This window comes from Lobosporangium transversale (genome assembly GCF_002105155.1).
Source record: "Lobosporangium transversale strain NRRL 3116 chromosome Unknown BCR41scaffold_31, whole genome shotgun sequence".
In the NCBI taxonomy this organism is placed as follows: Eukaryota; Fungi; Mortierellomycota; class Mortierellomycetes; order Mortierellales; family Mortierellaceae; genus Lobosporangium; species Lobosporangium transversale.
The window spans coordinates 411,935-424,376 of NW_019029009.1; the positions used below are offsets into that span (position 1 = coordinate 411,935).

General features: G+C 39.2%; 4 protein-coding genes across 4 annotated transcripts; 3 read left to right on the forward strand and 1 right to left on the reverse strand.

The window, feature by feature from the left end:
* Positions 1-250: 250 nt before the first annotated feature.
* Positions 251-3,344, forward strand: BCR41DRAFT_325170 (DNA polymerase alpha/epsilon subunit B-domain-containing protein). Its single transcript, XM_022021571.1, has 8 exons — positions 251-477; positions 728-1,593; positions 1,743-1,867; positions 1,980-2,115; positions 2,273-2,595; positions 2,682-2,901; positions 3,021-3,154; positions 3,287-3,344. Exons 1-8 carry the CDS (start codon positions 279-281, stop codon positions 3,309-3,311), a joined length of 2,028 nt encoding a protein of 675 aa, XP_021879278.1. The 5' UTR covers positions 251-278; the 3' UTR covers positions 3,312-3,344.
* A 496-nt stretch (positions 3,345-3,840) lies between these two features.
* Positions 3,841-6,152, forward strand: BCR41DRAFT_325172 (hypothetical protein). Its single transcript, XM_022021572.1, has 8 exons — positions 3,841-3,978; positions 4,146-4,235; positions 4,378-4,458; positions 4,592-4,622; positions 4,724-5,091; positions 5,199-5,371; positions 5,553-5,913; positions 6,013-6,152. The coding sequence occupies exons 2-8, from the start codon at positions 4,166-4,168 to the stop codon at positions 6,075-6,077; spliced, it is 1,149 nt and encodes a 382-aa protein (XP_021879279.1). The 5' UTR covers positions 3,841-3,978; positions 4,146-4,165; the 3' UTR covers positions 6,078-6,152.
* A 115-nt stretch (positions 6,153-6,267) lies between these two features.
* BCR41DRAFT_423911 (hypothetical protein) lies at positions 6,268-9,566 on the reverse strand. Its single transcript, XM_022030350.1, has 2 exons — positions 8,563-9,566; positions 6,268-8,442 (listed from the first exon to the last, which is right to left on the reverse strand). The coding sequence occupies exons 1-2, from the start codon at positions 9,358-9,360 to the stop codon at positions 6,322-6,324; spliced, it is 2,919 nt and encodes a 972-aa protein (XP_021879280.1). The 5' UTR covers positions 9,361-9,566; the 3' UTR covers positions 6,268-6,321.
* Positions 9,567-10,022: 456 nt separating this feature from the next.
* BCR41DRAFT_378388 (P-loop containing nucleoside triphosphate hydrolase protein) lies at positions 10,023-11,990 on the forward strand (the record flags this gene model as incomplete). The annotated part of the gene is made up of 3 exons (XM_022027158.1): positions 10,023-10,346; positions 10,499-10,716; positions 10,892-11,990. 3 exons carry the CDS (start codon positions 10,023-10,025, stop codon positions 11,988-11,990), a joined length of 1,641 nt encoding a protein of 546 aa, XP_021879281.1.
* Positions 11,991-12,442: the final 452 nt, after the last annotated feature.

Sequence of the window (12,442 nt, forward strand, 5' to 3'; positions counted from 1 at the left end):
ACAAAAAGTTTATTAAACAATTCACTTATAAGTGATAGGGTAGTGATAATTGATTAATTGCAAGCCACAATACTGTGCGTTTTAGAGCTGTACACACACCTCGACACCTCGTACAAAAAATAATAAACATAAAAAACACGTCCTTCGCGTGGTGCCACCAAAAAGGGGGAGATTATTTTTATTTTTATTTTATTTTAATATATCCATATTTATATTTTTATTCGACACATTGAAATTCACAAAAAAAAAAAAAAAAAAAGAGGAAATCAATCTTAATCATGATACCAATGTCAACTCCAAAGGCACGAATGATGGCGGTGCGACGTCAGATCGTCAGGACATTTAAAAAGCATCAGCTAACTCTTCAACTCGATGCCACAGAATTCTTGGAACAGACTTTGGAAGCACAAGATATACCTCCGGAAGATCTGAATGATACACTTGAAAACATTGCTGTAGGATATGTAGCTCGGGAAGGTATATGGAGAGAAAATAGAAAGAGAAAGAGGAAATGACTGAGAAAGAGAAAAGAGAAAAGAGGAAAGAGAAAAGGGAAAAGAGAATGGAAGATAGAGATAGAGAAGGAGTGTAGTAAAAAAAAAAAAAAAAAAAAAAGAAAGCGTAATGCAATCAAGATCCTCCGGTTACTTTCAACTTCTTTTATTTCTTTTAAACTGGAAGCTAAACATTTTTTTTTTTTTCCTCCTTATTTTAAATCAAACTCAAGGATTAAACCTGGTGAGTCGAGCTCGTTTGGAGATTGTATTGGAGAGTATGCAGAAATGGACACATCACTTGCACGAGAAGCCCACGCGCAATACACTTGATCCACATAAATCTCAACAACCACAACAACAATCTATGATGAAGGTCTCTCAATCGATATCGTCGCAACGGCCTGATCCACACGATCTAGAATCAATTGATATGGATTCAGTCCGACATGGAATAGAGGAGGTAGAAGAAAGGGAACGATATCGTTCGTCGTATAATGCTGATGGTGATGATGACTTTTCAAAAGGTCAACAATACGGATCAGAACCGATGCAAGATGAGAATATGTACATGGTAGGAGGAAGAGAAGGAGAAGCAGAAGGAGAAGGAGAAGCAGAAGAGGACGATGTGGACATTACAGAGTTGTTTCATGTGATCGATGCGTTTTCGATGCCACGTTGGGACTGGGCATCCGACATCAAGACTTTCACTCGTGTTGAAGATAATGATAGCTCGGCTCGTCATCCCTCAAATCATCATCACCATCACCAAGTCAATGGATCAAGTACGATAGCAACAAGTACAAATGCGAGCAAAGGGGCGAATCAGTTGTTAGGATCAGCAAAAGAAAAGACTGCGATGTTTCGAGCTCGATATCACTTGTTATTACAGCGTATTTTGAGGAATGAACATTTTGCGCCACCCGTGTTCACAGGAGGGATGAAACAGGATCGGTATTTGAAGATCACACCACTGAAAGCATTGAAGGGTCGAGCAGGGGAACGATTCCTGATGTTTGGGATGCTTGTTCGGAACAGTCATGGGAGATTCTGTTTAGAGGATGCGGATGATCGAGTGGAGCTTGTTTTTCAACATAGTGTAAGGATACTATCCACACACACACACATGTATATATATATATATGAAAATCAAACACGATATGTCTATGTCTATGGTCTGTCTAACTTGAATAGGAGTTTTTCTTTTTTTTCTTTTTTTTTCTTTTTTTTCTCTCTTAACCCACTTAGCGAAACACTGCTGGAATGTTCACAGAGAATTGTTTTGTGTTGCTGGAAGGAAAGTATACGGACGATAACAATATTCACGTTGATGCTATTGGTCTACCACCTCCTGAGTTACGTGAGGAAACAAAGTACGTCTTTTTTTTTTATTTTTTATTTTTTTATTATTTTTATTATTTCCTTGTTGCTTATATATATACGATAACTCATGTTGTTGTAACGATTGAATATATTGTGTTGTAGAAAAGTATTTGGAAATATAGACTTTTTAGGAGCGCCAAGGGAGATGAGAAGTGAAGAACAGCTCAAGGTGATTTGTGAAGAATATGAAGATATTTGTTTCGTCATTCTCTCGGATCTGTGGCTGGATCAACCCAAGGTAGGATACCTTTTTTTGTTGTTGATGATGTTGTTGTTAAATAATGGAATACATTCAAGTGCCTATAAGGGTGACAATTTTAACAATTTTTTTTTTTTTTTTTTTTTTTTTGATTGATTGATTGATTCTTGAAAAAAAAAAAAAAAAAAAAAAAAAGACGTTTACAACGTTGCGAACGATTTTTGAGGGTTATTCCAATTCGACGCTGCCATTAGCATTCATCATGTGTGGAAGTTTCAAATCGGTGCCGTTTTTGCTCAATGGACTTGAATCAGCCCCTTATAGAGAGGGATTCAATCAGCTAGCAGAATTGATTGCAGAGTTTCCGACGATGGCTACATTTAGCTATTTTATCTTTGTGCCTGGCCCAAACGATCCTTGGGACGGTGGCATTTTGCCTCGACCAAAGATCCCAGATTTTTATACGGCTAAAGTTAGATCATTAGTGAAGCGATCTATCTTTACATCAAATCCATGCAGGTAAAAAAAAAAAAAAAAGAAAAAAAGTATTTTTTACGTTTTTTTTGACGGGTCCTAAAAAAAAAAAAAAATGGACACGATAATAGGATCAAGTATTGTGATCAAGAAATTGTGATTTTCCGAGACGATATTTTGAACCGGATTCTACGTAATTGTATTGTTTCACCTTCTGGAGATGTCGTGATCCAGAAGCAACTTGTCAGAACACTCGTGGATGGCGCACATCTCTCTCCTCTGCCGTTGACAACGCGACAAGTTGCTTGGGCTTACGATCATGCTCTCAGGATTTACCCCATTCCAGACGCTGTAGGTCCATAATTCTATCGCAAATGTGTTTTGGAAACTGACCATGATGAATCTAACCTACAGGGTGATTTTTTTTTTTTTTTTTTTCCCTTTTTTTTCCCTTTTTTTTTCCTTACCAGTTGATCTTGGCGGATAAATTCGAGGCGTACAACTTCAATTACCAGAATTGTCATTGCATGAATCCTGGGAGCTTTCCTACGAGTGATTATTCATGGATGGTTTATCATCCGGCAAAGAGACAATCTGACGTTTGGCAAGTTTGGTTTTTATTTCTTCACAATGTATTATGAAAATAAAATCAACAGGAATTGGGAATAATGTTACTAACTGATCTAATCTTTTTTTTTTTTCTTCTCCTTCTTCTTAATGTCGTTCTACTTTGCAGTCAAATACCCAAAGCAACACGATAATCTCACAATTACAACAACGATTAAAAAGAAAGTATAGAATAATAAGCTCGTACCCTTTGCTGTATGTAACTCACGCGAGTATATGATGTTTTGAAGTTTTGTTGCTTTGATGCTTTGACTCGATGAAACAGGCAACAGTTGCAACAGACCTACAGAATATATAGCTCGCAAGCAAGAGTAGCAAAAAAGAAAGAAAAAAAAGAAAAGGGTTGGAAAGGGAGGTGTATATAGAAGGATAATCTGGTATATGCAGGACAGTAGCAGAGCTGAGGAATGTAGTCCATACTGCATGAAAGAGTAAATCAACCTTATGCGCGTGGACAGCTCTGTTTGTTCCTGTTTACATGTACCTGTGTGCCTGTGTAGGATGTAAATTTTTATGGGCAAAGTAGGTAATATTCCCAGGGGGGAGGGTGAGTCTATCAGACAAAGAGAGGATTTCGCCTTGCAACACGTGCCTCCCCACACATGATTTTTTCGATCTCAATTGGAGGTGTGTGAGCCCTAGAAATTAGAAATAAGACTTTAGCACAACCTTGTTCAACTGTCTTCATCCACATTCATAACCATCTATTTAACCGACATCCCAAAGGAGAGGAAAAAAAAAATAATATTACAACAGGCACAGGCACATTAATTAAAAAGTGATAACAGTTTAATATTGAAGGTAAGGCTCAGCATCTGCACATCATCTCTTGAGAATGAGAGCAATGGATGAGAACTTTGCAAAAAAAAAAAAACAGGGGAAGGGTCACTCACTAACCACAAAACCTGTTTCTGACATGCTTGAATTTCTTTTCTTTTTTTTTTTTTTTTTTTCTTCTTTATTAAAAGAAAAGAAAAGAAAAGAAAGGATGAGCTCGCCTACACTTCAATCTATCAACACCCCAGCTGGGAAGGTGCTCTGTGTTGCGGATCTTCGAGGTAATCTTTTTTTTTTTTTTTTTTTTTTTCAATTGACCTTCCGGAATTAAAAGATCTGATATGATACGCTGGATTTCAAAGAGCAACATTAAATTTATAAAGAATGTCTGGCTTTTTTTCTTTTTCTTTAATGGGTATGTAGGCAACATTTCGCAGTTGAATGATCTAGCAGATCAGACAGGAGCCAAATTGATTATCCATTGTGGTGATTTTGGATTTTATGGTAAAAAATAAAAAAAAAAATTCCCTTTCTCCCTCTCGCTCTCTCTCTCTCTTTTTAAAAACGCGTAAATAGTTGGAAAAGTTTTCTAAATTCTTTTGTATCTTTTGTATCTCTCTTTCTTTCTTTCTTTAAGAACGCGACAGTTTGAATCGTATTAGTGACAGGTAAATGTTTAAATATGTATATATATATATATATATATATATATATATGGCGATTTTATATGATAAAAGTCTAATTTGTTTTTTTCTGGTAAAAAAAAAAGAACATTGAAGCATTTGGTTCAATACAGCACTTTGATCCCTCCAGCGATGCGCACACGACTATTACAGGCGAATGTGACACCGGATTCACTCCGGTCTCAGATCAGGGCCTCGACCACCCATATCTTATCCGAACTGCCATTATTTTTATCAGGACAAAAGACATTGAAGGTCCCTGTGTATACCGTCTGGGGAGCTTGCGAAGACGTCAGTGTGTTGGAGAAATTTCGATCAAATGAATACTCAATCCCTCATTTGAACATTCTGGACGAAGCTGCTACGACTGTAATCGATATTGGAGGGGTGAAGCTTCGACTTTTTGGATTGGGAGGTGCTATTGCACAGCACAAGTTCTTTGATATTGGAGAAGGTTCGTTTGGTCAAAACTCTTGACTTTTTGCTTTTTTTTTTTTTTTTTTTTTTTTTTTTGTTGCAATGTGCATAGAGCTAAGGAAATATATATATATGATTATACAGGAACGTCAACCATCGCTGGCGGTTCAGGTACAATGTGGACAACAGCACTTCAAATTGGACAGTTGGTCGATACGGCTCAAAAAGTCTTTGATGCGACAGAGACTCGTGTCCTGGTCTCTCATGCTAGTCCTGGTCGTGAAGGAATCCTTGCTCAATTGGCACTTGTTTTGAAGGTGAATATATATTGCCATTTTTATTGATTAAACATGTCGGCAGGCAATGCGGATCAAATTTAAAAAAAAAAAAAAAAAAAAAAAAAAAAAAATCTAACAACTTGGATGATTTACTTTTTACTTTTTACTTTTTACTTTTTACTTTTTACTCTTTATTTTACTTTATTTTCCTTTTTGGTAGGCCGATTTCACGCTTTCTGCAGGATTACATTTCCGCTATGGAATCTCGTACAATGAATTTGGAGTTCAAGGAGATCAGGAGTTGTACCGGAACAAGTTGTTGAACTCTCAAAAGAATTTTATGGATATGTGGGAAGGAGTGAAGACACATGTGGAGAGCAGTGTGAGTGATGAGCAACGGGTCCTATTGGAGAATTGTCTGTCAGTCGTCAACCGTTTGCCTGCTGTAAACAGTTTGCCGAATGATAAAGATGAGGCTGCGTTCAAGAACATGTGGAATTTCAATTTGCCGGATGCAGGCTTGGGATTGTTGATCTTGGATATTAATCAAGGAAGGATTGCTATTGAGACCCGCTCTCAAGGTAAAAAGAGAAAAAGAGAAAAAGAAAAGAAAAGAAAAGAAAAGAGTTGCTAACCTTCCAAACATTTGCAAAAAAAAAAAAAAAAAAAAAAAAAACTAGGCTTCAATTTCTCGTACCGCCGCAACAATGTCTCGCTGCGATCTGGCTCTCCTGCTATTGCTTAATTATTACAAAAACATATTTTTCAACTTATTGATGTAGATGCATATAGACATTATTGCAGATTTACAAAGAGGAAGATTTATAAAAAAAAAAAAAATAATTGTTGTAATCTATTTTTGCAGTTACGTAAAGTGAACGTCTAATGTCGTGCTGTGTTGTGTTGTGTATCTGTTGTATTTAACATCCTACGTGAAAAAAAAGAAAAAGAAAAAAAAAAAAAAGTTTCTGTTTCTGTTGTACTTCATTTTACTTCTCGGTTTTGAGGCCCTCCAAGGTATCCTTCAACTTCTCAAACGCTGGTTGGTCTTCCCAAGAATCCCTTGTCCTGCCCATCAGGCTCTTGATCATCTGTTTCGCACGGTAGGCCCAATCCTTGGCTACGATCTGCTCCTGACCCTGTGAATCCTTATAGGTCAAAGGACCCAGGTTACGATACCAATCCACCATCTCAATCGCTGCCTCCACTGCCTTCTCAAACTCGGCCTGATCAGTCTCGATCTTGGAGCTCAGGGTGACGGAACGATAGGCCTTGAGATGGGATTCTAAACATTCTGGATAGTTCTTTTGCCAAAAGTAGAATTTCCCACAGATCTTCCAGATCCGAGGGTCATTCGAGATTCGGTTGGTGATGCCGAGCAAGAGCTCTTCGATCTTGGACTCTTGGAACGCAACTCGTTTGGAATAAAGATCCTTGAGGTCCCGGGTTAGACCCTGAACGATCCTGTCCAAGACCATGATATCAACAATCTCTTGAGCCGCTTCGTCATCGGCTTCGCCAGTGCTGTTGCTGTTGGTACCGCTGTTTTTCCTCTTGTCGCTTTCCCTTTTCACTTGCTTGTAACGTATTTCGACCACCATACCCATGGCCCGGATAGCTTCTGTGAAATCACCAATGTCGATGGAGCAGTACATGTAATTCGACCAGATCTTCCAAGACTCTCGCTTCTCCTTCAGAGCCTGTCGCAAAGCATGGTGAGCATCCACATTATTGTTCTCACGCATATGAATCGCTGCCAAGTTATTCCAGGCCTCTCCGTTGTTGGGATCCAATGAGACGACCCTGGTAAAGGCCTCGATCGCGACTGAGAAATCCTCAAGTTGCATACAGATACAGCCCAGGATAAACCAAGAGTTCTCAAAAAGAGGGTTGATCTTGAGTGCTTGCTGAAACGCTACCTTGGCAGGCGCAAACTCTTGACGTTTATAATAATAGGATCCTAATGATCGTTGAGCACGCGCGAAACGCTGACCTGAGGCCTCCCAAGATTCCTTATACTTTTCAGGATCTTGATCCAGATCACCAAGGATACAGAGCAATTTGGGACTCTTGGGATTCTGTTGTAATAATTCATGACAGAGCGCCTTGGCTTTTGCAGTCTGGTCCAAGAATTGATGACAGGCAATCACATCCTCCCAAAGCTCGAGTCGTTCAAAGATCTCGAGAGCCGAACGGATAACGCCCAGCTTCATGTATTGTTCTGCCAATTCCTTTTCGAGTTCCCATTTGGAAGGCAACAAGACTGAAAAGAAATGATGCATCCTTTCTTGGGTGGTTGAGGTTTCATCTTCAATCTTGGTTTGATCCACTAGAGCCTGCAGCTGCAACGTACCACGTTCGACTGTTCTGGACTTGTCGGATTCGAGACGTGAACGGAGCAAAAGAGCCATTGTGTAGACTGTCCAGTTATTGGGGGTCTCGAGCACTCGGGTGACAAAGGGGAACATTTGTTCGACCGTGAGACCATGAGCTGGATTGGTGTTTTTGATGTTGAGGCAGAATGCTAACAAGAGAGCGTGATCGATTGGGTGAAGGTCTTCGATTTTTTTGGAAGGGTCTAATTCCAGATCACCCAGGTTGGCGCGTTGTTCTTCCGTCAGTTCTGTGAACTGGATCTTTTCTAGGATGGTGTCATCGTTATGTTCAAGGTTTCTGGGACCTCCTCTTCCTGTGGATGTGGACGTGGATGTGGGTGTGGGTGTTGAGACTTCTGTTCCATTTGCTCCCTCTGTTCCTGTCCCTGTCCCTGTCCCTGTCCCTGTCCCTGTCCCTGTGCCCGATGAAGATGTTGTTTCTGAATTTCCACCTGCATTGGATTTATAAGCAGTAGGACGAGCACTGGCCATATCTTGACTACTCTCTGCAACGACCACGAGTTGAGAAGTATCGTACGTTTGGAATTTGGTCCGTTTGCCCAATGCGCCCGTGACCTTGAAGCGGAAGCCAGAGGTGGATTGAGCCTTTTGGAAGGTCTCATAGGCCTTGGTGTCATCTGTGTAATAATGCAGGACCAAACCCTTCTCGATCCAGAATCGCGTTTGAGCTTCTTTCTTGTCAATGGCTTCCAAAGGTCCATCCTCACGCTCAACCTTGATGAAGAGGAAGAAAGAGGAAGAAGAAGCAGAAGAAAAGAGTGAACAAAGGGCTTTTAAAATTATAAGGGGAATACATGGCAAAATTTGATTTTAAATGTTAATAAAGTTATATACCTCAGTCATCACAGCAGTTTCGATCTCGTTTGCCAAGGCCAACATCTGGGACTGGAGTACACCTGTGGGCCCTTCCAGAGTTCTCTGCTGCAGAAACAAAGTTCGGAGGGCCCACCAAGGAGCGGTCTTGGCGACTTCAGGATCTCGTTTAAGAAGATCCAAATTATCGACCAGAATGATTCTGGACGTATACAAAAACAAGATTTGACGGGAGAGATGATAGGTGGTCTCGCCTCCGACTGAGAGTTTGTCTAACGCTTGAGCATCCAGATCTTTGGTTCTGTTATTGCGATCAGGACGAAGTAAAGCGGGTAAGATATCAATGGGCTCAAAGCCAAGGTCGGGGCCAGTCCAACCAGCCTGAACAAAGGCATAAAGGGCCGCAATGGCGACAAAGAGAACATCCAAGGTTGCAGAAGATGTAGATGTAGATGATGTAGATGATGTAGATGATGAATAATTGTTGATATAGGTTTGAATACGTTTGGTCAAGAATGTGGCCAGATCAAAGGATGTATCAAGGGCGATCACATCAGGATCTGCGTCTGAAAGATTTGTACCAAAGATTTCAGCTGCAACGGGTGACTTTAGAGCAAGGTCATATTCTCCGGCAAGGAGCAATTGAGTCAAAGGACTCGTATCTGCACTCAATTGTGAACCGGCCTTGGTATCGTTGGTAGCATCAGCAGAAGTAGTAGCTGTAGCTGTAGCATCACTACTACTATTCTCTGGCTTGTATTGAAGATCGCTACCTAGGAGGACACTCCACTGTTGTAGGTCGGTCAGCGTGGCGGGCATTTTTTTTTATTTTTTATTTTTTTAATATTATTATTTTTATTCGATAATGCAATTGACCCAAGGAGGGGAGGTAGAAATAAGAAAAAAATAAATAAATAAAAAGAATGAGGACGTGGGAAAAGAGCTTTATAGACAGATTTGTAATGTAAATGTTCTGGCAGCTTCCTTTTTTTTCTTTCCTCTGATTGCAAATCAACAAGTAGGGGAAACGAAAAAAAAAAAACCTTTTTCTCCAACTACACTTTTTTTTTTTTTTTTTTTTTTTTTTGACTGTGCCAGTCTGCCAACCAGTGCACTGCTCTTGATAGATGTCTGTGCGCCACTTGGAAAGCAGTCACTGTTTTCCTTTTTTTATTTTTATTTTTTTCTGTTGTTCTGTTGACTACTTTTTTTTTTTTTTTTTTTTTTTTACTTTTGCTTTGCACTTTACTTGGACGCTGTATAATTATTATTCTTCGTCCCTTTACACTACATTAGTTTCTACAAATACCCACTTCCACCTTCCTTCTTTACACCCTCTTAGCAGCATACAAAGCATTTTGTTATTTTGAAGTTGCTCCATTACTTTTTTTTATTTTTTTTTTATTTAGTTTAAGCATTTTTTTTATTTTTTTTTTCCCCTCTTCTTCATGGCAGTTAAAAAGATCCTCAAGGGCGGCAATATGAAGGTTGCTGCTGTCAAAACAGCCAAGCCAATTAAGAAGGCTGTAGCTGCTGCTGTCCCTACACAAAAGTTAAAAAAGCCTGTTGTCCAGCAACCCTCCGATAGTGAAGATGAGAGTGATGATGACTCTGTAGACCAGAGTGAAGAAGAAGAAGAAGAAGAAGAAGAAGAAGAAGAAGAAGAAGAAGAAGAAAAAGAAAAAGAAAAAGACAACAGCAGTAGCGATAACGACAATAAGAGTGTTGATGAAGGTCAAGAAGATAATGGAAATAATGATGAAGAAACCGAGAAATCTAAGGAGAATGTCACTTTTAAGGACCTGGTAAATACATTTACATTTTTTTTTTTTTAAAAAAAAAAAAGAAAAAGTCGCGATTATTTTCGACTACAATAGATCATCATTAATAAACACTATACACTATACTAATTTCTGTTTTTTTTTTTTTTGTTTTTTTTTATTTTTTAAAAAAAAAGGGTCTGATGCAACCTTTGGTGGATGCCTGCGAGCAACTCAAGTTTAAAGCACCAACAGAGATTCAGAGAGAGTCCATTCCTTGGTCCTTGCAGGGTCGTGATATCATTGGTCTCGCTCAGACAGGATCAGGAAAGACAGCTGCGTTCGCCCTTCCTATCCTTCAAGCCCTTTGGAACAACCCTTCACCCATGTTTGCTTGTGTCATGGCTCCCACGAGGTAAATTTTTACGGTTTTTTTTTTTTTTTTTTTTTTTTTTTTTTTTATTTATTTATTTATTTAAACGAACCAATAAAACTTACTGACCCTTTTTATTATTATTATTATTATTATTATTACTATTACTATTACTATTATTATTATTTTATTTTTTGTTTCATCTTGTATTATTTAGAGAGTTGGCTGTCCAAATCTCAGAGACATTTGAATCATTAGGATCAACCATTGGAGTGCGCTGCTGTGTTATTGTAGGAGGAATGGATATGATGGCTCAATCAATTGCTCTTTCCAAAAAGCCACACGTCATTGTCTGTACACCCGGACGTCTTCAGGACCATCTGGAGAACACAAAGGGCTTTAGTTTGAGAACATTGAAATATTTGGTGTTGGATGAGGCTGATCGTCTGTTGGACATGGATTTTGGACCGATCATTGATCAGATCCTCAAAGTCATTCCCAAGGAACGCAACACTTTCTTGTTTTCTGCCACCATGACCACCAAGGTCGCTAAATTACAAAGGGCCAGTTTGAATAATCCCGTCAAGATCGAGGTTGCTACGAAATATTCAACAGTGTCCACGTTATTACAATATTACCTGTTCTTCCCACTCAAGCATAAGGATTCATATCTAGTCTATCTCTTGAACGAACTGGCGGGTAACTCGACCATTGTGTTTTCAAGGACCTGTAACGATACCCAACGCATCACATTATTGCTTCGAAACCTGGGCTTCCCAGCGATCCCGCTGCATGGACAGCTCAGTCAGGAAAAGCGTTTAGGAGCATTGAACAAGTTCAAGGCAGGGAACAGGAACATTTTGATTGCAACGGATGTGGCTAGCAGAGGATTGGATATTCCATCGGTCGATATTGTTCTCAACTATGATTTGCCCAATAACTCCAAGGATTATATTCATCGAGTGGGTCGAACGGCCCGTGCAGGTCGATCGGGTAAATCGATTACGTTTGTGACTCAATATGATGTGGAGGTTTACCAGAGGATTGAACAAGCCCTGGGCAAGAAGCTGGAGGAGTTCCCGACAGATAAGGATGCAGTGATGCTATTACAGGAACGTGTGGCGGAAGCACAACGGTTCGCGATCACCGAATTGAAGGAACAACATGCTAATCGGGGTAAAGGAGGTCGTGGTGGAAACAAGCGCCTTTTCAATGCAGATGATAATGATCGGGATGATGATTCTGTTCAGGCTGGTAGCTATAAGAGCAAGAGTGGTGCTGCACGAGGAAATAAGGGCAAGAAGATGCGCAAGTGAAGAAATAAAAATAATAATAATAATAATAATAAATAAATAAATAAAAAATAGAAAAAATTAAAAAAAAAAAAAAAAAAAAAAAAAGTTCTTGTCAAGAAGTCGCCATAACAACTTTTATATTTGCTTCTTATAATGAAAGAGATGTTACACGACATCCGTTGCCAGCACAGCAATACAAGAGGGGAAAAAAAAGGGTTCAAATTTTTACATGACAATCCAATCCCCAACAAGTGATATCTTTTCTTTTTTTTTTTTTTTTTTTTTATCTTTGAACTAGTTTCAGAAAAGTCAGTTATGTCATGCCAAGAATGTTTAATAAAATGGTGTTGGAAGGAGATGGGGGAGTAAAAGAAAGCAAGCAGATTGGGGAAGGGAGGAGAGAGAGAAGGCATATATATACAAGTGTTGGGTGTGATTCTATTTAGAGATTGTCGTACAGAACGGAAAGGACC